Genomic DNA, 22,385 nt, shown 5'->3' with positions numbered 1-22,385 from the left:
AATATTAAGATGTGACTATTAGTGGATACAACAGGATATGCTAGAATCCATGGGTGCATAGTCTTTATCTCTTGGAGAGAAGGTGCTTGTCAGTATATGCGTCACTATCTACAGCCACACTCTGCCACCACCATGCCCTCGTATTTGTGGTTGAAGGTGATCACCCCGTTATCGTAGAAAAGGAGCGAAATGGGCTCCAGCTTAGTGGGTACACAGCAGGCACGCGATGCCCTCTCAGGACTATTAACGCTGAGAAGTGTCTGCACCATGGCATGTTTGGTGGGCGAGACCTCGGACGTCATGGGCAGGCCGCACACTCCCTTGCACATGTAGGCCTCGTAGCCCACCGGCTGGATGATCCAAGTGTCCCAGCCGATGTCCTTAAAATCCACAAACATCGGCGTCCTTTTACAGCTCTCGCCCTTGACGGCCCGTCGGATCCGGGAAGGCGATTGGTAGAACAGGGTCAGCTCGTCCCGTTTGAGGTCGGCAAAAGGCTCCAAGTGATTCAGCTCCGTGTTGTCGACGGCGTCCTTTTCAGGCTCGTCTGAGAAGACAACCATCACGGCGTTGTGTTTCCCCTCCGGGTTTCTCTCAATGTCAAACAAAATGGTGTCCTCGGGGCTCAAAATGGCCACGTGGACCTCTAACTGGTGGGTCGCTTGGCCGTACTTCCGCCAGAGTGCAACCGCGTGAGTTAGGTCCAAGGACACCCAGCTTTTATCCTTGGCATAGATGTGCTTGGTCACCAGTTCCTCCAGATCCTTGGAGTCCTCCCCTTGACCCCGCCTCTTCACTTCTTTCCCGACCTCCCTGGTCCAAACGACGCCATTGTGCACTTTGTAAACGGTCACCTGGCACTCGAGGCTGGCAAAGGGTCTTAGGGCTTTCTGGACCAGGGTGAATAGGCGAAGTTCAGCTACGGTGATGCGCTCGTTGTGAGGAACTGAGATGTTGAATAGCAACGGATGTGTTCTTACACCTCTGTCACTCACTCCGTGGGGAAAGGGATCTGAAAATTGAGAAAAAAAAATCAAGTACATGCCACTTTCGGGTTTTCAACTTGCCGATGGGATCTTATCACTAATTGTGGCACTTTATCTTCTTGAAACGATAACTTTTCCTATTAAGACCTGGGCTCAATGTGCCTTAAAAAGTACCGTAAATTCCGGACTATAGAGCGCACCTGATTATAAGCCGCACCCACCACATTTTAAGAGGAAAACTGTTTTTGTACTTACACAAGCCGCACCTGTATATAAGCCGCATGCACCCACATTAAATATGTAACACAAACACAAAATTAACCCAAATCCGACTTTAAGTCCCGCAATTGAAACTGAATGTCCTTCATTAAAGTACACAGTCCAAGATTCACAGCCGGCAAAATGAACGGAATATGATACCGGTACTTAAGGTTTGATGCAGACCTGCAGAGTCCGGGTCCGGTTGACAGTAATCCAAGGAAAAAAGTGTATATTTCCAAAGGTAAGGGTGGGAAAAATATATATCCACTATTGTCCGCCGCGTCCAAAAACACATCTCACGTTTACTCCACTTCCCGTCAGCCCCTGTTGTTTTCGCCCCTACTTTTTTATTCGCCCGTACAAAACATATCAGAATAAGTCTCTAAATTAATACATTACAAAAATATACAGTTGCAAATACATATACATGGTTACACATATTTCCAAAGAAAGACGGTACACCGAGAGAGTTTTCAAAGCTTTAATAATAATAATATAACTTTCATCCCAAACGGTGCCTGTGACAGGTAGCAACACGCTAGCAACACGGGTCTGTTAAAAAAACATACCGTACTTGTAAAAATCACGGTAAACCGTCCTCATCTTCCTCCTTAGAACTGAAGCCATCAAAGTCGTCTTCCTCAGTGTCGGAAAGAAACGTTATATAGATGTCATCCCAAGCTCCCATCCACTCCTGATTCTGTGCCCTCCTCTCCGACCAGCTTTTCGGAATTGTGGTGATGGTGGATTATTTTATGTTGCCCCACGCTGTCAGGATCCACTGGCAGACTTGCAAAAAAATTGCCTTTCGCGTCCAGCCAGTTTTAGTGAAAGATTTCTCGCCGCTAGTCAAGCCAAGAAGTTGCAGTCTTCCTCGGCGCATATATTCCCCCGGTCTAAATCTTACCTTTTGTACTCGAGCGCCGCTGGCGGACGTTAAAAAAATGACATAAATTGGCCGCATCACTGAATAAGCCGCAGGGTTGAATGTTTGGGAAAAAGGTAGCGGCTTATAGTCCGGAATTTACGGTATAATGACTTCTTCACCTCCCTCACAGCAATAACCAAAGATACCAGCTAACCTAACCACTACGTAACCTGAGTAGGATGTTTGCCATTTTTAGTTTTACATCTTGGAGACCTACTTTGGGGAAAACTGTGACGTTTATAGTCAAAACTCTAAAAAATTTCAGTGACTATTTAAAGAGAAAGCTGACTTTCAGATCAAGTTGGCTAAAATCTGTAGTTCCTCAACAACTGGTCAATCAATCTTAAAGAACTAAGACTAAATTCTATTGGAAAACCTCGAAGAACCTTGCTTGGTCCAGACCCTAGGAAACTCTCAGACACCAGACATTGTAGGAACATGCAAACTTCAGCTAATCTAGATATACTTCAAGACTTAGAGCTGCTTTTTGTTACTGGGTAGTTCGGCGGGCTACCGTTTGATATTCAGTCCTAAAATAACTTACCATGTTATAACTATGTTATTACTGTGTTATTATGGTTTTACCAAGTTGTAATTATTATATGTTAGGTCAAAATATGCTCACTTAAACATCTGCCTTGTATAAGAGCACTGAGTGACTTTAAATTATAGGCTAATTTGAAAAATACTTTTGAAAGAATTGAATGAAAGACACTGATTAGGCCAATAATTCTCATGCTGGAAATCAAATTTCCTAGAAAACCACAATGACCCTCCACTGATGAGTTATTTTCAGAAAGATCTGTGGGCAAGGCAGGTGTTCTTTGGAGTTACCTGGTGCCTGTGGGCCCTGCGTTCGTGACCTGTTTTAGAAGGCTGTACCTTAATGGACAGAAAGTCTGGAATTTTAGCATGCTCAGAAGTGTTCATCAGATTTGAGTATCCAGTTTTCATAATGACCATAATCCTTGAATTTTGAAGCTCGGTAACCAACCCATCAGCTCAAAGAACCCTTGATCTCTCGGGTACAGGTGAAACGCAGGGTCCAATCGTGCATCCTTAATGATAGATGTTTCAGTAATCCAGCATAGCTCCACTCCGATTGAGATTGACCGTCATGTTTAGCTTCTTCCATTTTCTAATGATTGCTCCAACAGTGGACCTTTTTTCACCAACCTGCTTGGTAATTACTTTGTAGCCCTTTCCAGCCTTGTGGAGGTGTACAATTCTGTCTCTGGTGTCTTTGGATAGCTCTTTGGTCTTCGCCACGTAACAAGTTAAAGTATTACTGATTGTATGGAGTGGACAGGTTTCTATATGGAGCTAATGACCTCAAACAGGAGCATCAGATTCAGGATGATACATGGAGTACAGGTAGACTTCTAATAGGATGACTAACAGGTCTTTCAGGGTCAGAATTCTAGATGATACAGTGTTCAAATACTTATTTGCAGCTGTATCACAAAAATTTTATAGATTTATGCATTGGGTCACAGTCTTGTACCACGGACAGACTGAGGAGATCTTTTCTTCCTCATGCCATGAGGCTCTTTAACTCCACCCGGCAGAGTAAAGGCCCACATTAAACCACACCCCCCAAATTGCATATTACCGTATTTTTATTGCAGTGTGTATTCTGTGTACTACTATCTAGATACTCTATATAATACGCTACATTGGGTATTAACACGTCACTTTGGGTATTTGTGTATTGTATTCTTTTTGCTCTATTATTGTTTTGTTCTTCAGCGCAGGGATGCTGCTGGAAGTGTGAATTTCTCTGCGGGGATGAATAAAGTATCTATCTACCTATCTATCATTGTGATTTCCGGATTTTTCTTTTTAGTTTATCTCTCTCACAGTGGACATGCAACTATGTTTCAGACCCCTCCATGATTTCTAAGTGGGAGAAATAGCAAATAGCAGTTACATATGGTTGACACGCCCTGAAGTACTTACCTCCTAGGATTCCTGTAGAAAACATATGTCTACCGTAAATTCCGGACTATAAGCCGCTACTTTTTCCCCTAACTTTCAACCCTGCGGCTTATTCAGTGATGCGGCCAATTTATGTCATTTTTCTAGAGTGTTGCTACCTTTAACTGCCCTGTCAAAGCTATAGTATTATTATTAAAGCTTTGAAAACTCTCTCGGTGTACCGTCTTTCTTTGTAAATATGTGTAACACATGTATAATATGTATTTGCAACTGTATATTTTAGTAATGTATTTATTTGTGTTTATTTTAGACACTTATTCTGATATGTTTTGCACGGGTGAACGAAAAATGAGGGGCGGAACAAACGCGGGGTGCAGAGTTTAAGTGGGGACCGCTAAAGGTGAGGGACAGACAAGGAAAGAAGAGGGGGGGGAAAAGTTGGTTAAAGAAAATGGAGTTGCGTGAGTAAATGTGTTATATATTTTTCCCACCCTTACCTTTGGAAATATACACTTTTTTCCTTGGATTACTTTCAACGGGACCTGGACTCTGCAGGTCTGCATCAAACCTTAAGCACCGGTATCATTTTCCGTTCATTATGCCGGCTGTGATTTTTGGACTGTGGACTTTAAAGAAGGACATTTAGTTTCAATCGCTGGACTTGAAGTCGGGTTTGGGTTAATTTTGTGTTACATGTTTAAATGTGGGCGCATGCGGCTTATATACAGGTGCGGCTTGTGTATGTACAAAATTGGTTTTCCTCTTAAAATGTGGTGGGTGCGCTCTATACTCTGGAATTTACGGTACTCTTTTTTTTTTAAGTGCCGCATTAAAACATTTCCAATGTGAGAGCGTACCTTCGTTCTTGAAGCTACGGACAATGTTGGCATAGGGAACAGCTGTGCGGTCGTTGGCAAATCGCTCAAAGAGTTCCAGCATGTACTCTGGCGGTTCCTTCAGGAGGGCCACGGGCCTCGGCTCCGGCGGCCTCTGCCTCGTCATATTCAAGGTGGATAAAAACTGGCTGAGAAAGTCTCGCGCGTCGAGCAACGCGTCGTCCGGAGAAGTCCTCCTGGGACGGCTATCAGGCGGCCTGACCGGACTGCTTGAGCTTAACGTGACGAAGAAGACGGTCAAGGAGAAGATCACACGCTCGAGGGTCATGGTGGGAGATTATCCGAAGTGTAGCGGGAGACGAGATGCGCAGGGGAAGGACTCTACCGGACGGTTTTGCGTGGAGGCCGAGACAAAAACGGCGTTGCCCTTGTGGACGGTGTACTTTGCTTCTGAGGGCAGGGCAGCTTCGTCCAATGCGTGTTGCTCACATGTTTGGAGATGTCATTAAGGTCCTGCTCGGCCCACCTCTAAAATGGTCAAACCCACCCACTGCCGGGCACTCACGCCAATCCAACTCTTACATTCCAGGTCTTTACATACTAACAAACCTGTCCAATCGCAGATAAGTACTTCCATTGTTGGAACTACCAAAGGAGAATTTCAGGTATCTTCGGCAGTTTTGCAGGTGGACCCAAATATAAGGAAGCAGGAACTGAGGCACGCATGCTCAAATGAGGATGATATTTAATAACGGAACTGGGTGTAAAGTACCGTATTTTCCGCACTATAAGGCGCACGGGGTTATAGGGCGCACCCCGAAAAAATAGTTTTTGGTCCTATTTTTGACATACATAAGACGCACCGGATTATAAGGCGCTACAATGGGAACGTGGACAAAACAGTCAGATGGTTCAGTCCAACTTATTACCCCCTTAACATTCCCAAAGCTTGCAAAGAAGCAAATACGTGTCGAGAACACGTGCGGATGCGGTGTCCGTAAGATGTCACTCAAATGCATCGTTCCATCATTCGGAAGGTTAAAAACTTGGGATTCAAGAAATGCCAACCATTCCTTAGTTTCTATTTTCTTTTTTGCTCGCAACTTTACTGTGCATATGACAATAAACACTTGGAATTGAGTTTACCGTATTTTCCGCACTATAAGGCGCACCAGGTTATAGGGCGCACCCCGAAAAAATAGTTTTTGGTCCTATTTTTGAGATATATAAGACGCACCGGATTATAAGGCGCTACAATGGGAACGTGGACAAAACAGTCAGATGGTTCAGTCCAACTTATTACCCCCTTAACATTCCCAAAGCTTGAAAAGACGCAAATACGTGTCGAGAACACATGCGAATGCGGTGTCCGTACGATGTCACTCAAATGCATCGTTCCATCATTCAGAAGGTTAAAGTCTTGGGATTCAAGAAATGCCAACCATTCCTTAGTTTCTATTTTCTTTTTCGCTCGCAACTTTACTGTGCATATGACAATAAACACTTGGAATTGAGTTTACCGTATTTTCCGCACTATAAGGCGCACCAGGTTATAGGGCGCACCCCGAAAAAATAGTTTTTGGTCCTATTTTTGAGATATATAAGACGCACCGGATTATAAGGCGCTACAATGGGAACGTGGACAAAACAGTCAGATGGTTCAGTCCAACTTATTACCCCCTTAACATTCCCAAAGCTTGAAAAGACGCAAATACGTGTCGAGAACACATGCGAATGCGGTGTCCGTACGATGTCACTCAAATGCATCGTTCCATCATTCAGAAGGTTAAAGTCTTGGGATTCAAGAAATGCCAACCATTCCTTAGTTTCTATTTTCTTTTTCGCTCGCAACTTTACTGTGCATATGACAATAAACACTTGGAATTGAGTTTAATTTAAAAATAGACACTCCATTCCATCCATTATCTGCACCGCTTATCACAGAAACATCGAGTTCAGTCTGAAACAAGATACAGGGAAAATATATAGCCGGAGTAGCTCACCGAAGTCGTTGTGTTCAATAATAATGTGCACCCGTGGTCCTCTTATATCCGTGAGTGTAGTAAATCCAGGAGAATAAAATATTTACAAATACAAAATAGTAAAAAAATGTTTTCTGTATGCCGTCAGCCACGTGCTATACGCATTCATCTTTTTTGGCCAATTGCAGGCTTTGTTTTGCCGTTCAAGCCAATGCCAGCCTGTAAATGATAAAAAGGATCCTCCCCTTGACCTCCGAATAACTTTAGCCAATAGTGATCGATTCAAATGATGATTGACACATTGGTGAGCCAATGAAACGCCGGTAAATAAATCCCAGCATACACCGCGGACTACTTGGCGTTCGGGGGAAAATCTAGTCGGCAGCTGCTGCATTAGTTGCAAGACTTTGCGAATTAATATTGATCCATAAATAAGGCGCACTGTCTTATAAGGCGCATGGTCAGCTTTTGAAAAAAATAAAGGCTTTTAGGTGCGCCTTATAGTGCGGAAAATACGGTAACTAACAAACCAGTGATCTCAAAACAACTAAGAAAATGTCCAAACTGGAACAAAGAAACCAAACAAACTTGGCAAGGCAATTACCCTGAACAGTCACTATAGGGTTGAGGTCTGGGGATATTGGGCGCAGGTGTGCATAGTGAAGCCACTTGTCAGCTCAAGTCACATTCATTTGTATAGGCCACAATTACAACGTCCCCTGATCTGAAACCAACATGCAGGCAGGGAAAATTTCAAAAACCTGAGGAAAATAAGAAACCTTAAAAGTGGGCCACACAAGGCAAGACTTCTCTACAAGTTTGCGCCCTCCGAGAGAAGATGGCGTGTCCGATCATGACAGTCCTTATCTATTGTTTTCATGAAAGAGAAAAAATGACATTACCCCTGCCTTTCGTTATTAGAGTATACCATCAGTAGTTCGGAATGCTAAATGCTAACATAAAGACAAAGGAGACATATATAATAAGCTAAAAATCAGGTAGATTTGGGGTCCTCACTCTTAATCTACAAACATATTTGCATATCCTTTAGGTCAAGGGTCACCATCAATTAAAGGTGTCTTAAAACATGCCTGTGTTGAATAGAACACGATTAACAAATTGACCACTAGAGGATGCTCTTATTCAGGGAAGACGAAAATGGTGCCTGCGGGTAAGTTAGCATTTAGCATTCACATATCTTCTTAAGCTGTTTTATGTATGTTGTATGTGTTAGGATCCAGCATGATACTGTCTTGAATATTTAAGGACTGTGCCATCAGCACTAGCTGTTTGATCGTTGTTTTCCCTTGATGTTTATGTACTTCCTGAACTCTGCCAGCTGTGTTTTACCAGACTGTGTTTTTTGTCAACTCATTTTCTCCACTGAAGGATTTTATACATTTGACTAAAGGATTTTATACGATTGAATACAAGTTACATTTATTTTATGTATGTTGTATGTGTTAGGATCCAGCATGATACTGTCTTGAATATTTAAGGACTGTGCCATCAGCACTAGCTGTTTGATCGTTGTTTTCCCTTGATGTTTATGTACTTCCTGAACTCTGCCAGCTGTGTTTTCTAGACTGTGTTTTTGGTCAACTCGTTTTCTCCACTAAAGGATTTTATACGATTGAATACAAGTTACATTTATTGAGTGTAATGAAGATTTTCACCGAGTAGGCTTTAATTATGACAGGTCACGCCGTTCCGAATGCAGAATATTTTGTCTAGTTCTGTTGAAAAACAGTGCTCTGACGGAGGACGGCAGGCATTGTTTGGAGAAACGTTCTCCGATGTTTTGGTTGGTCCAGACATCGCGGCGCTCTTCTCAGAGAGGAGGAGTGGAGCCCAGGGGGCTTCGTTGGCACGCCCATTTTGATAACAGGAGTCTGACGGAGGACGGCAGGCGATGTTTTGAGAACAAGGCCCTGATTATGTAGAAACGCTCGGTGTTGCTTTGAGTATTCCAGATATCGCGACGCCCAGGGGGGGCTTCCTTGGCACGCCCAAGGGAGGAGTCGAGACGTCATCTTGCGGGGAGACATGGGCCGAGAGGAGAAAGCTAGAGGACTTCAGAGAAGGCTTGCCAGAGACTCCGACGACACTAATTCGACTAATTCCGCCATTTTCGATGGAGTTCACTTAGCCAAATGATTAATGAAATTAAATCTGCCCCCGTGTGAAAATGTCGGCTATTCATGTTCATCTTTTCCATCAAGAAACGAACGTGCATTGTTGGATGAATGTAGGTTGTGTTAAGGGTTGGGTAGGGATACTTTTACTGGATTACTTTCAATTACTTTTGGATGACTCCAATACCAAATATGCTAATAAAAGACAAAAAAAAACTAAATATGAATAAAATTACAAAATTTTGCGCAGGCTTGGGGAGTAACGGAATACACGGAACGGCAAAAATTATGTTGGCAAGCTGTTTGGATTGATTTTCATTGTATGTTAGTTTTGCTGGAGATCAAAGAAATCAAAGCCAGGAGAGAAAGCTTACCACGTGTTGTGAGTCATAATTTTATTCATATTTAGTTTCTTTTGTCTTTTATTAGCATATTTGAAATGAAATGAAATGATCTGCATTTCTATAGCGCTTTTCAAGTCAATGACTTCCCAAAGCGCTTTACAATGTGCTCTATATTTTCCAATAGCGGCCGTGCAGCCATATAAGGCACTCACCTGCTTATTGGTGGCATTATGGGTTCAGTGTCATACCCAAGGACACTTCGACATGTAACACGGAGGAGCCGGGATTCGAACTGCGATCTCTTGATCCCAAGACGAGCGCTCTACCTCCTGAGCCACTGCCTCCCGACATGGTATTGGAGTAATCCAAAAGTAATTGAAAGTAATCCAGTTAAAGTAACCCTACCCAACCCTGGTTTGGTTAATGGAGTCAGATAACTAATTCGAACAATTTGGTAAACGATGCATTTTAATATTTAATTCCCAACACCACCCTCCTACTGTTTGTGTGGAGCACCTTTTGTTAATCCCTTTTCCCCCCTAATAAACTCCTGTGAAGGCATACAGCTCGTTAAATGTAAATTATTCCCCTTTTACGTGGCATCACTATAAAAAAAGACAGTAAAACGCAGTCCATATCATCTCCGAATCTACGCCGTTTTTCAAAAGAGCCATGAAAATTTCGACTTAATCTTCCGCTGAGTCATTGCTGATTCACTTCTGTGTATGCCTTTAGTCGCAAAGTCATTAAACTCCCCCAAGGAACATATTGCCTCTCACAATAGTCTCTCCTTTGTCTCATCACAAAGAAATCATCTTCATATTCTGAGATAAATGACTCCAAGGGTTTGTTTGTCCTATAAATCCCCCTCGCCCACTCCTACTTTAGGAAAACCCCCAAAAACCCTCACATCCCATTCATAAGCAAACAAGAAAATGGCACCGCCGGGAGTTTTAACTCACTTAGCTCCGATATCTTTTATTCTACGATAAAGATTGCCGCCGTGCTATTTTAATGCCTTGAGAGGATTCGGGGAGGCTGGCGCTCAGTTCATCAGCTTAATTCCAGACAAATTAATTCAATGAGCTCAATTATGTGTTTGGCAAACAAGGGAGAGGAGGTTGGGGAATAGAGGAGGGGAGATACACCGTTTTAATCATGTTAATCCCTCACTTTCCAAAGGCATTCATCATCGCTGATTTTCAAATTAAAACGCATGGCTAATTAAAACAGCGTTGGGAGAAACACAATGATTTAGAAAAAATCGGAGAGAGGTTTAAATAATGTAGAAAAGGATAATGGATTATTTTCAAAGCTATTTCATTTATCACAAAATGTTTGTTTTACGTTTTGAGGAGAAGGGGTCCGCCAAAAGCTTTTATTTTTTAGGAAATATTAAAATAAATTTGATTAATATTCACACATGCTGTCAGGAACCAGGACAGGAAACGGGAATGAGAACCCAATCGCGTAACCAGGGTTGGGTAGGGTTACTTGAACTGGATTACTTTCAATGACTTTTGGATTACTCCAATACCAAATATGCTAATAAAAGACAAAAGAAAGTAAATATGAATAAAATGATGACTCACAACACGTGGTAAGCTTTCTCTCCTGGCTTTGATCTCCGGCAAAACTAACATAAAATGCGACAGAAACAAAATGAAAGCAGCTTGCCAACATCATTTTTGCCGTTCCATGTGTTCAGTTACTCCCTGAGCCTGCACAAAATTTAGTAATCTTATTCATATTTAGTTTATTTTGTCTTTTATTAGCATATTTGGTATTGGAGTAATCCAAAAGTAATTGAAAGTAATCCAGTTAAAGTAACCCTCCCCAACCCTGCGCGTAACGCTACTCACAGTTTATTGGGGAGAGGAAGAATGAGCGCACACTCGATCCGGGGATCGATGGTCGTGGAAGTAGATAGAAATCAGAACTTGATTAATATTCACACATGCTGTCAAGAACCAGGACAGGAAACAGGAATGAGAACCCAATCGCGTATCGTTACTCACAGTTTATTGGGGAGAGGAAGAATGAGCGCACACTTGATGGTCGTGAAAGTAGATAGAAATCAGAACTAAGGAGTGGTCAAAATCAAACAGATCGGCCAAAATAAAACAGGATCAAAACACGGGCAAAAACTGAGATTCACAGGACTTGGCATATCACACAGTCTAGCAGGAGTTTCGCAGACGCTTTGACACCAGGCAACTCGCAAGACCGCGTTTAAGTAGTCCGGCAGCAATCTGTCAACGCGTTTCAGCTGGTGTCCATGGGCGGGGCCAATTGGGCGCCCTGGCAACCGTGACAGAACCTGGCGCCACAAAGCTGGGACATATTGGGCGCCATGGCAACCATGACACATGCTTTAATGAGTTACACTACAAAACAAATTGGAAATTTAAACAAATTTGTTGTACATGGTGGTGGACCCAAACGCAGGAAAGCAAGAATTATTTCAAGGTGCTCCAAACAGTTAAATAAACGGATCATATATAAAGTAACAAACAAATATCGTCCCCCTTTGAATCCATACTCAGTCATATGTCTTTTTGGGTATGTCTATATCAGCTTAGCACATCATTTCTTACAAAACAGATGAGGTTCTTTAAGGTTTGATAGCAATCATTCAACAGGGTTGAGGTCTGGACTTTGGTTTAGCTATTCTAACACCTTTACATTGTAAGTTTTCAACAATTCTATTGTAGATTTGCGTAAGGTTTAAGGTTGTTGTCCTGTTGGAAGGTGAATCTGCGCCCCTTTCTCAGGTCTCTTGCCAGAATGTCCCTTTATTTGGCTTCGTCCCTCTTCCCATCAACTCTAACGATCTTGCCAGTTCCTGCTCAAGAAAATCAACAGCATAGCGTGATGCTGCCACCACCAAGTTTGACAGTGGGGATGGTGTTTTCAGGGTGATGTGCAGTGTTGCTCTTAAGCCAAACGTCATGTTTATGTAATGTTGGTCTCATCCAATGTGCGGGCAATCGCGCACTGCCCGCACATTCTCAGCGCACAAGAAAATCTAGCCAGCGCACAAAAATGAGGGCTCAAAATTGCTAATTAAGAAGCGAATGAAGTCAAAGTTACAGTGCATGAAGGTAAGAATACACGGGTTCCCCTGACGCTGTGTTCTAAATGCGGTATGTTGAAGTCGAGTCAGAGTAGAACGAAGTTGGGTAAAGTTAGTTGAGTTGGTCGAGAACCGGCTTCTTCGGCTCGGCTCACTCAAAGGAACCGGCTCTTTCGGGTCCTAAGCGGTTCTTCAGGTTGTTTTTCCTTCTTGCATCCCAACATGACCAAATATTATGTAAAATGATGTACAACATCACTTAAAGGAAGGTGGAATAGAACAAAATACCAAAATGAAAAAGTAGTGAAAAGCTGAGAAAAAAAGAAGGAAAAAATTAGAAAAAAGCCAGAAAAAAAGAAAAGAAAGTCGCATTTTATGTTAGTTTTGCCGGAGATCAAAGAAATCAAAGCCAGGAGAGAAAGCTTACCACGTGTTGTGAGTCATCATTTTATTCATATTTAGTTTCTTTTGTCTTTTATTAGGGCGGCAGTAGGAGGTAGAGCGCTCGTCTTGGGCTCAAGAGATCCCAGTTCGAATCCCGGCTCGTCCGAGTTACATGTCGAAGTGTCCTTGGGTAAGACACTGAACCCCTAATAACCCCAATAAGCAGGTTAGCGCCTTACATGGTCCTCATAATAGATAGATAGATACTTTATTCATCCCCGTAGGGAAATTCACACTTCCAGCAGTATCCTTTTGTTGTTTAATATGATGGCCTCGGGGTGCTGTGTTGTAGTTTAGCAACAGCGGAGTGGATGACGTCACACGTTAGGCCAAAGGTTCGACGTCCCTGCAGCGGATGGAAATCTTTGTGCCCAGGGTTACACCACCTCGTGTTCGCGTAGACAGTGAGTCCACATCCTCTCCGCTTCCCGCAGGCTTTTGTGTCTCTGTCTAACAGCGCTGAAGCCGGGTAGCTCCACGTTAGCGTCCGGGATGCTAGACGCGAGCCACGTTTCCGTAAAAACACAGCACACTGCACTCCGTTTACGCTTTGATATTTTTCACCAGCACAGCCAGTTCGTCGGTCTTATTTGGTAGAGAGTTCACATTTACCATGATTACGGACGGTACCGAAGACTTATAACGCCGCTAGCCGCTTAGCCTTAGCTCTGGCTCTGCATCCACGATAGGGCCCCCTCATCACGCCGGCATGAGAATTCTTCAGGGCAAGGAGTTGATTCCTCGAATAAACGCATTTTTGTGCGTTAAAACCCATAACCATAGGATAGAAAGTAATCCAAAGTGTAGTTGTCGAACGGGACGAAAAACACCGAAGATAGAAGCAGACACTTAAAACAATAAATCACAAAAAGTGCCAAATAACACGGAGCTGCTGGAAAGGCTGCCCCTCTCGCCTATACCTATAATGCTGTCTGTTCTCCGGTGTCTCCTTTCACAGACTTCTGAGCCTATCAGAGAGCAGGTGCAATCAAACTGAGACTAAAAACAACACAGATGCACTCTGTTTGTCATTATTAGTCATTTAAGTCGACATGGGATCATTCAGAAGTCAATACTTTCGCTAGGAACCATAAAAATAAAGACAGTGTCAGATTTGAGCAAAGCTTTCCTTTTTTTTCTCTTTTTATTGATTTATTTTTTTACAAATTCCTTATTTAGAGTGGCGCCAGAAATTGATTTACCCTTTTTGACATGTTGCCAGGCAGTAACTGCCAAAACACGTTAGCAGCTTTAACAAACAAAACATGCTGCTGTTCTGACCAGGGTTGGGTAGGGTTACTTTAACTGGATTACTTTTAATTACTTTTGGATTACTCCAATACCAAATATGCTAATAAAAGACAAAAGAAACTAAACGTGAATAAAATTACTAAATTTTGTGCAGGCTTGGGGAGTAACGGAATACATGGAACGGCGCCAGGTTCTGTCACGATTGCCATGGCGCCCAATTGGCCCCGCCCACTGACACCAGCTGAAACGCGTTGACAGATTGCTGCCGGACTACTTAAACGCGGTCTTGCGAGTTGCCTGATGTCAGAGCGTCTGAGAAACTCCTGCTAGACTGTGTGATATGCCAAGTCCTGTGAATCTCAGTTTTTGCCCGTGTTTTGATCCTGTTTTATTTTGGCCGATCTGTTTGATTTTGACCACTCCTTAGTTCTGATTTCTATCTACTTCCGTGACCATCGATCCCCGGATCGAGTGTGCGCTCATTCTTTCTTTCCCCAATAAACTGTGAGTAACGTTACGCGATTGGGTTCTCATTCCTGTTTCCTGTCCTGGTTCGTGACAGCATGTGTGAATATTAATCAAATTTATTTTAATATTTCCTTACAAATAAAAGCTTTTTGCGGACCCATTCTCCTCAAAACGTAAAGAAACCCATTTTGTGATAAATGAAATAGCTTTAAAAATAATCCATTATCTTTTTCTTCATGATTTAAACCTCTCTCCGATTTTTTAAAACTGTAGCGAAAATCATTGTTTCTGTGGCATTTTATGTTCGTTTTGCCGGAGATCAAAGAGATCAAAGCTAGGAGAGAAGGCTTACCACATGTTGTGAGTCATCATTGTATTCATGTTTAGTTTCTTTTGTCTTTTATTAGCATATTTGGTATTGGAGTCATCCAAAAGTAATTGAAAGTAATCCAGTTAAAGTAACCCTACCTAACCCTGAATGTGGTGTACCCCAGGGTTCTATATTAAGCCCAGTTATTTTGATCATGGAGAGTTGCTGCACTAAAGTGATATCATCAAGATATTAAAAACAAATGAATAATAATGAGACCTGTACTTAGGAAACAACAATTTCCACAGTTGGGTCGGGTTACTTTAACTGGATTACTTTCAATTACTTTTGGATTACTCCAATACCAAATATGCTAATAAAAGACAAAAGAAACTCAATATGAATAAAATGACTCAATTTTGTGCAGGCTTGGGGAGTAACTGTTTGGATTTATTTTCATTTGGTTTCTGTCGGATTTTATGTTAGTTTTGCCGGAGATCAAAGAGATCAAAGCCAGGAGAGAAGGCTTACCACGTGTGGTGAGTCATCATTTTATTCATATTGAGTTTCTTTTGTCTTTTATTAGCATATTTGGTATTGGAGTCATCCAAAAGTCATTGAAAGTAACCCTGGTATGTCCTGGTTCTGACCCAATTCCTTTCCATTGTCTTTAAATGATAATCGAAAGACTCTTAAGAAAAAGGAGACGGCTAAAAATGAGAAACTCTGCATGAATTTTATTTTCACTCAACATCGCGATGCAAAAAAAAAAGGGACGGGCGACTACAAAGAAGACATTTAGGACCACGGACCGACTCCTTGGACGTCCGAGGCCGTCGATGGCACCGGATACGTCAACATGGCTCTCCGATAGAATAAATATCACAATATAAATGTGTTCATTTAAGCGTATTAACAGTCCTTTACACATTTACACATCTTGTTTTGCTAATGGTCAGGGTTGGGTAGGGTTACTTTTACTGGATTACTTTCAATTACTTTTGGATTACTCCAATACCAAATATGCTAATAAAAAACAAAATAAACTAAATATAAAGCTGTTTGGATTTTCATTTTGTTTCTGTGGCATTTTATGTTCGTTTTTCCGGAGATCAAAGAGATCAAAGCCAGGAGAGAAAGCTTACCACGTGTTGTGAGTCATCATTTTATTCATATTTGGTTTCTTTTGTCTTTTATTCGCATATTTGCTATTGGAGTAATTGAAAGTAATCCAGTTAAAGTAACCCTACCCAACCCTGGTTCTGGAGTATTATTTTTGTGGTATTTCAACAGAAGAATTTCTGTAATATATCTGTAGTATTTTTCTCGTGATATTTCTGTAGTAATACATTTGTATTTTAGTATGACTGTAGTGGTATATTTGTAGTATTTCTGCAGAAGTATTTCCATAAACAAATTTTTGTAGTATTTATGGAGTATTTTTGTAGTATTACTGTTGTTTTATTTTTGTATTACTTCTGCAGAAGTATTTTTGTAGTAATTTTATAATAGTATTTGTGTAATATTACTGTAGTTCTATTGAGCAGTCGTTCTGGGTAAGGTTACTTTAACTCGATTACTTTCAATCACTTTTGGATTACTCCAATACCAAATATGCTAGGGTTAGGATTAGCAAGCTGTTTGGATTTATTTTCATTTTATTTCTGTCGCATTTTATGTTCGTTTTGCCGGAGATCAAAAAGATCAAAGCCAGGAGAGAAAGCTTACCACGTGTTGTGAGTCATCATTTTATTCATATTTAGAATATATAGTATAGTATAGTCATGTGTTGAGATTTATATTTTTTTGTACTAAAAAGTTATTGTGTATGCTTCATAGTTTTTGGAATTAGTAACAATTTGACAGTTTTTACTAAGGATCCTTAAAGTACTCTAAACATTTATTTATTGTTTCCCATTTTTTGTTTTTCGTATGGAACATTTTCAACTGGACCAAAATGTGATTTTATTATTTTTTTTTCTACTAAAAATTTCCCTTATTCATGTGGTTTGCTAGTTAAGTTTGTGGAGTTAGAGCGCTCGTCTTGGGATCAAGAGGTCACAGGTTTGATTCCCGGCTCCTTCATGTTCAGGGTTGGGTAGGGTTACTTTAACTGGATTACCTTCAATGACTTTTGGATGACTCCAATACCAAATATGCTAATAAAAGACCAAAGAAACTAAATAGGAATAAAATGATGACTCACAACACGTGGTAAGCTTTCTCTCCTGGCTTTGATCTCTTTGATCTCCGGCAAAACTAACATAAAATACGACAGAAACCAAATGAAAAGAAATCCAAACAGCTTGCCAACATCATTTTTTGCCGTTCCATGTATTCCGTTACTCCCCAAGCCTGCACAAAATGGAGTCATTTTATTCATATTTAGTTTCATTTGTCTTTTATTAGCATATTTGGTATTGGAGTAATCCAAAAGTAATTGAAAGTAATCCAGTTAAAGTAACCCTACACAACCCTGCTAATGGCACACAGTTTGTTTCGGCAGTAACACTTAGAAACTCTTCCGTTTTTGAAAGGAGGCTACGGTTTGGCCGGGAAATATTTGGACAGTGAAGTTTTGTTATTTTAGCTGTTCACATAAACGAGAAACAATTATGAAATACAATAGTAACAATAATATGGGCTTAAAGCAGTGTCTGAAATAACGTTTTGGGTCTTTGTTGGGTCTAAAAACGACCATTTACATGTGGGAGAGCTATAAAAATTGGCTAACGCTCGAAAATACACCAGGCATGGGACTTGTTGAGTTTTCTTAACAATTGCAATTAGAGAAAGAAAGAAGGTCAGAGGAGCAAACTTTCAGCTCGCTAGCTCAACTCTTTCTCACTCCCACCCCCTCCTTCTGCGCTATTTTTTATTGAAGTCACAAGGGTGGAAAAGTAATGAGACAAAGAGTATTTACTATCCCCCTGGAACAGTACACTTTGAAACAAAGACAGGAAAACTAGGTGACGTCAAAAAGGGCCACCACTGATTAGAAATACACACTTTTGAGCAAATACTTTTAAGCCTACTGTACAAACTTACACACCGTCTCCGCCTGGGTGGCCGACAACTTTTTCAAGAAAAAAAAAAATCTTTGGTTTTTATTTTTTTATTCTTTCGAATCAAACGTTTGCTTTATTCCGATTTCGAAATCTTCTTTCGGTTTGGAAATTTGGGAATTTCGGTTCGTTTGGCAATTTGCATACTCGGCAGCCAATCAGAAGCCTGCATCGACTAACTTCGTGCTTCCGGACTTTCCCGAGCGTTATAAGGTCATGCATTTGCATATCATTTTCCAAAGTAGACGTACAGAGAACACAAGAAAAATGGAGAAGTGGTTAGGAATCGAGCCAAAACCTCAGCCCCAGAAGAAAGATTCAAAAGAAGCTCACAAAATTGATGACGCTACAAAACGTAAACGTACATTAAAAGTAACGTGGAAAGAGGAGTTCATTGCATGAATGAAGATGAGTAATACAAGTACATAGGTGTTGTTCTGTTATATATTCTGATTATCAATCCTTAATCCTTTGCAACAGTGTTTTTTTTTTTTTTTGCGATGAGTCGTTTTATTGTGTTTCAAGTTGTGAAAAATGGGGCAGGCAACTTTATGTGTCCGGTAACTTTTTGTCATGAGTTTCAGACACTGCTTAAAGTGCTTCATCTTAGCTTCAATTTGAGACTTTCTACATCCAAATAGGAATAAGGGTTTAGGAATTATTCAAAGAAGCTCTCAATGGCGGTGAAACTCAAGACTTTGAGACTCAAAGGAGAAATATGGAAGAGAGATAGCTGATATGCTACTAATAGTCTGTAGTTTGCAATAGTCGGTGGTCTGTGCAGCTCTTTGAGACTCCTTGTCATTAAGGGCCATACAAATAAACGTGACTAGAGGTTTTTGAGTTTTTCCTTGCCCTCATGTAGGTTTTAGATCAGGGGATGGTGTCATTACAGTCTGTAGTTTGCAATAGTCGGTGGTCTGTGCAGCTCTTTGAGACTCCTTGTGATTAAGGGCCATACAAATAAACATGACTAGAGGTTTTTGAGTTTTTCCTTGCCCTCATGTAGGTTTTAGATCAGGGGATGGTGTCATTACAGTCTGTAGTTTGCAATAGTCGGTGGTCTGTGCAGCTCTTTGAGACTCTTTGTGATTAAGGGCCATACAAATAAACATGACTAGAGGTTTTTGAGTTTTTCCTTGCCCTCGTGTAGGTTTTAGATCAGGGGATGGTGTCATAATAGTCTGTAGTTTGCAATTGTCTTGGTCCGTGCAGCCCTTCGAGACTTCTTGTGATCAAGGGCCATACAAATAAACATGATTTGAGGTTTTTGAGTTTTTCCTTGCCCTCATGTAGGTTTTAGATCAGGGGATGTGTCATAGTAGTCTGTAGTTTGCAATAGTCTGTCCGTCACAAATAAACATGACTTGGCTCTTCACATGAGTAAATATGGGTGAAGGATCAAATTTGACTAAAGGACGCTTCTCTATTGGGTGATTGGATCTTGATTTTGGTACTTTGTGAAACCGAAGCAACACTCAGTAGACACCAGGTTCAGTCCAGTATATATAGGTCACTTTCTCAACTTCAGTTTACAGACAGGATGTCACACCACTTTACCGCTATGAAATGCTTTAAATGGAAGTTCATTAAACAATCTATGGTAACTCTTGTGATACTTTATGAAAAAAACCCACAGAATAAACTGTAAACGGGTTAAAACGGCAGCAAAGCTCTCAGAGCAGTTTGATTGGATGAGCGGTAGAGGTGGGCGGATCTCTGCACACAGCACAAGGCACTCCCTTCATTCTCTCGCTCGGTCCAGTCTACGCTGGAGGTAAATACGATATCCTTCTCGTTTGCAGTATTTTGTGACATTTTTACTCTAGATCTTTGCTTGCACCTTGTTTTGAAGTCAAAATGAGCCCAACTTGTGAAAATTCTGTGTCTGTCCAAATATTTCCGGGCCTAACCGTATAAATCATCAGCGGGACCTTTCTACGTTGAGGAAATTTTAGAAAGATATTATAAACTAGCAGCTTAATCTCAGTGTTTGAAAATTTTATGTGTGAGGTGAAATCTAATTGTCTTCGGACCCCTATCTACTGCCGATTGCATATTTCAGACTACTTCATACAATAACTACAGGAATCTGGTCAAATCTATGCATTTTATAGATAAATATTTGGCACGTCATTCCCTAGGATAGAAAAACAAAACACTACGGTTACCGGAATTTTAGACACTACACGTCGGATCGGTTTGCATAAATGTGGGTGCGTAAGAGAGGCAGTTTGAGAAATCATAATTGCTCTCACACATAACGTTATACTTTTATACATGCACATCGATAGACTTATACAGACATGGTCACACCCATGCACAAATAGTACAATACTCTCTGATGAACATTTGTATGCTCTCATGCATATGACTATACTCTCATAAACACTTCTATACTCTTACATACTACAGTACTCTCACACAAACACACTACTATGCATTTACAGGCATATTACCGTACTCACTTGCATACTACACTCCCACACACTATTATAATCTATTCCCCGCTACTATACTCCCAGTCCCACAATTATACTCTCACACACACACAACTATTCTTTCTCACTCACCATTAAAAATTAAAACTACCATTACTACAGTTTTTTTCACACCTAGTGCCATGGTCATCTCTCCTCTCAGTGATTTTATTTTAGGTACTTTTGGTAACCATGGCGATACAAACTGATCTGTGTGTATATGTTGTACAGTTTGAGTTCCTCCCAGTATAGTAGTACCTGTGAGAGAGTATAGTGGTATATGTGAGAGAGTATAATAGTACCTGTGTGACAGAAGAGTAACGTGTGTTTAAGAGTATACTTATATGTGTAAAAGTATAACAGTGTGTATGAGAGTATAGTAGTACGTCTGAAATTGTAGTAGTGTGTATGAGAGTATAATAGTATGTTTGAAAGTAAAGTTGTGTATATGAGAGTAGAATAGTATGTCTGAGAATATAGTCGTGTGTTTGAGAGTATAATAGTATGTCTGAAAGTATAGTAGTGTGTATGAGGGTATAATAGTATGTTTGAAAGTAAGGTTGTGTGTATGAGAGTATAATTGTATGTCTGAAAGTATAGTCATGTGTATGAGAGTATACTAGTATGTCTGAAAGTATAGTAGTGTGTATGAGAGTATACTAGTATGCCTGAAAGTATAGTAGTGTGTATGAGAGTATAATAGTGTATCTGAAAGTATAGTTGTGTGTCTGAGAGTACAGTAGTGCGTATAAGAGAGTATAGTATGTGTGAGAGTATAGTCATTTGCACGAGTAGAGTATATGTGAGAAGTTTAGTCATGTATGAGAGTATAGTACTATTTATGAGAGTATAGTAGTATCTGTGCATGGGTATGACTGTGTCTCTACAAGACTATAATTGTGCTTGTGTTTGAAAGCGAAGTTGTGTATATGAGAGTAGAATAGTATATTTGAAAGTAAGGTTGTGCATATGAGAGTATAATTGTATGTCTGAAAGTATAGTCGTGTGAATGAATGTAGAATAGTATGTCTGAAAGTATAGTAGTGTGTATGAGAGGATTATAGTATGTCTGAATGTATAGTCATGTATATGAGAGTACAGTAGTATAGTATGAGCGAAAGTATAGTCATGTGCAAGAGCTGAGTGTGTGCGAGAGTAGAGTCATGTATGAGAGTATAGTACTATTTATGAGAGTATAGTACTACCTGTGCATTGGTATGACTGTGTCTCTACAAGACTATAATCGTGCATGTGTTTGAAAGCGAAGTTGTGTATATGAGAGTAGACTAGTATGTTTGAAAGTAAGGTTGTGTGTATGAGAGTATAATTGTATGTCTGAAAGTATAGTCGCGTGAATGAATGTAGAATAGTATGTCTGAAAGTATAGTAGTGTGTATGAGAGAATTATAGTATGTCCGAATGTATAGTTGTGTATATGAGAGTACAGTAGTATAGTATGTGTGAGAGTATAGTCATGTACAAGAGTTGAGTATGAGAGTATAGTACTATTTATGAGAGTATAGTAGTATCTGTGCATTGGTATGACTGTGTCTCTGCAAGACTATAATTGTGTAAGTGTTTGAAAGCGAAGTTGTGTATATGAGAGTAGAATAGTATGTTTGAAAGTAAGGTTGTGCGTATGAGAGTATAATTGTATGTCTGAAAGTATAGTCGTGTGAATGAATGTAGAATAGTATGTCTGTAAGTATAGTAGTGTGTATGAGAGGATTATAGTATGTCCGAATGTATAGTCGTGTATATGAGAGTACAATAGTATAGCGTGCGAGAGTATAGTCATGTACAAAAGTTAAGTATGTGCGAGAGTAGAGTCATGTATTAGAGTATAGTACTATTTATGAGAGTATAGTAGTATCTGTGCAT

General features: G+C 40.5%; 1 protein-coding gene across 1 annotated transcript; it reads right to left on the bottom strand.

Moving 5' to 3' along the window:
- Window positions 1–104: 104 nt before the first annotated feature.
- Window positions 105–5,277, bottom strand: bmp10l (bone morphogenetic protein 10, like). The gene is made up of 2 exons (XM_088356281.1): window positions 4,971–5,277; window positions 105–1,012 (listed from the first exon to the last, which is right to left on the bottom strand). The coding sequence occupies exons 1-2, from the start codon at window positions 5,275–5,277 to the stop codon at window positions 105–107; spliced, it is 1,215 nt and encodes a 404-aa protein (XP_088212407.1).
- Window positions 5,278–22,385: the final 17,108 nt, after the last annotated feature.

This window comes from Urocampus carinirostris, chromosome 16, assembly GCF_059441175.1.
Source record: "Urocampus carinirostris isolate Australia breed hairy pipefish chromosome 16, RoL_Ucar_1.0, whole genome shotgun sequence".
In the NCBI taxonomy this organism is placed as follows: domain Eukaryota; kingdom Metazoa; phylum Chordata; class Actinopteri; order Syngnathiformes; family Syngnathidae; genus Urocampus; species Urocampus carinirostris.
Note: the sequence above shows the minus strand (reverse complement) of the source record. Positions and strands in the feature narration are given on the sequence as shown.

What these genes read in the sequence shown, in the direction of transcription:
- bmp10l (XM_088356281.1), bottom strand. Translation starts at nt 5,277, where the DNA reads ATGACCCTCGAGCGTGTGATCTTCTCCTTGACCGTCTTCTTCGTCACG. An exon ending in CCGTAGCTTCAAGAACGAAG is followed by an intron (nt 1,013 to 4,970) that starts GTACGCTCTCAC and finishes CTCAATTTTCAG; the next exon opens with ATCCCTTTCCCCACGGAGTG.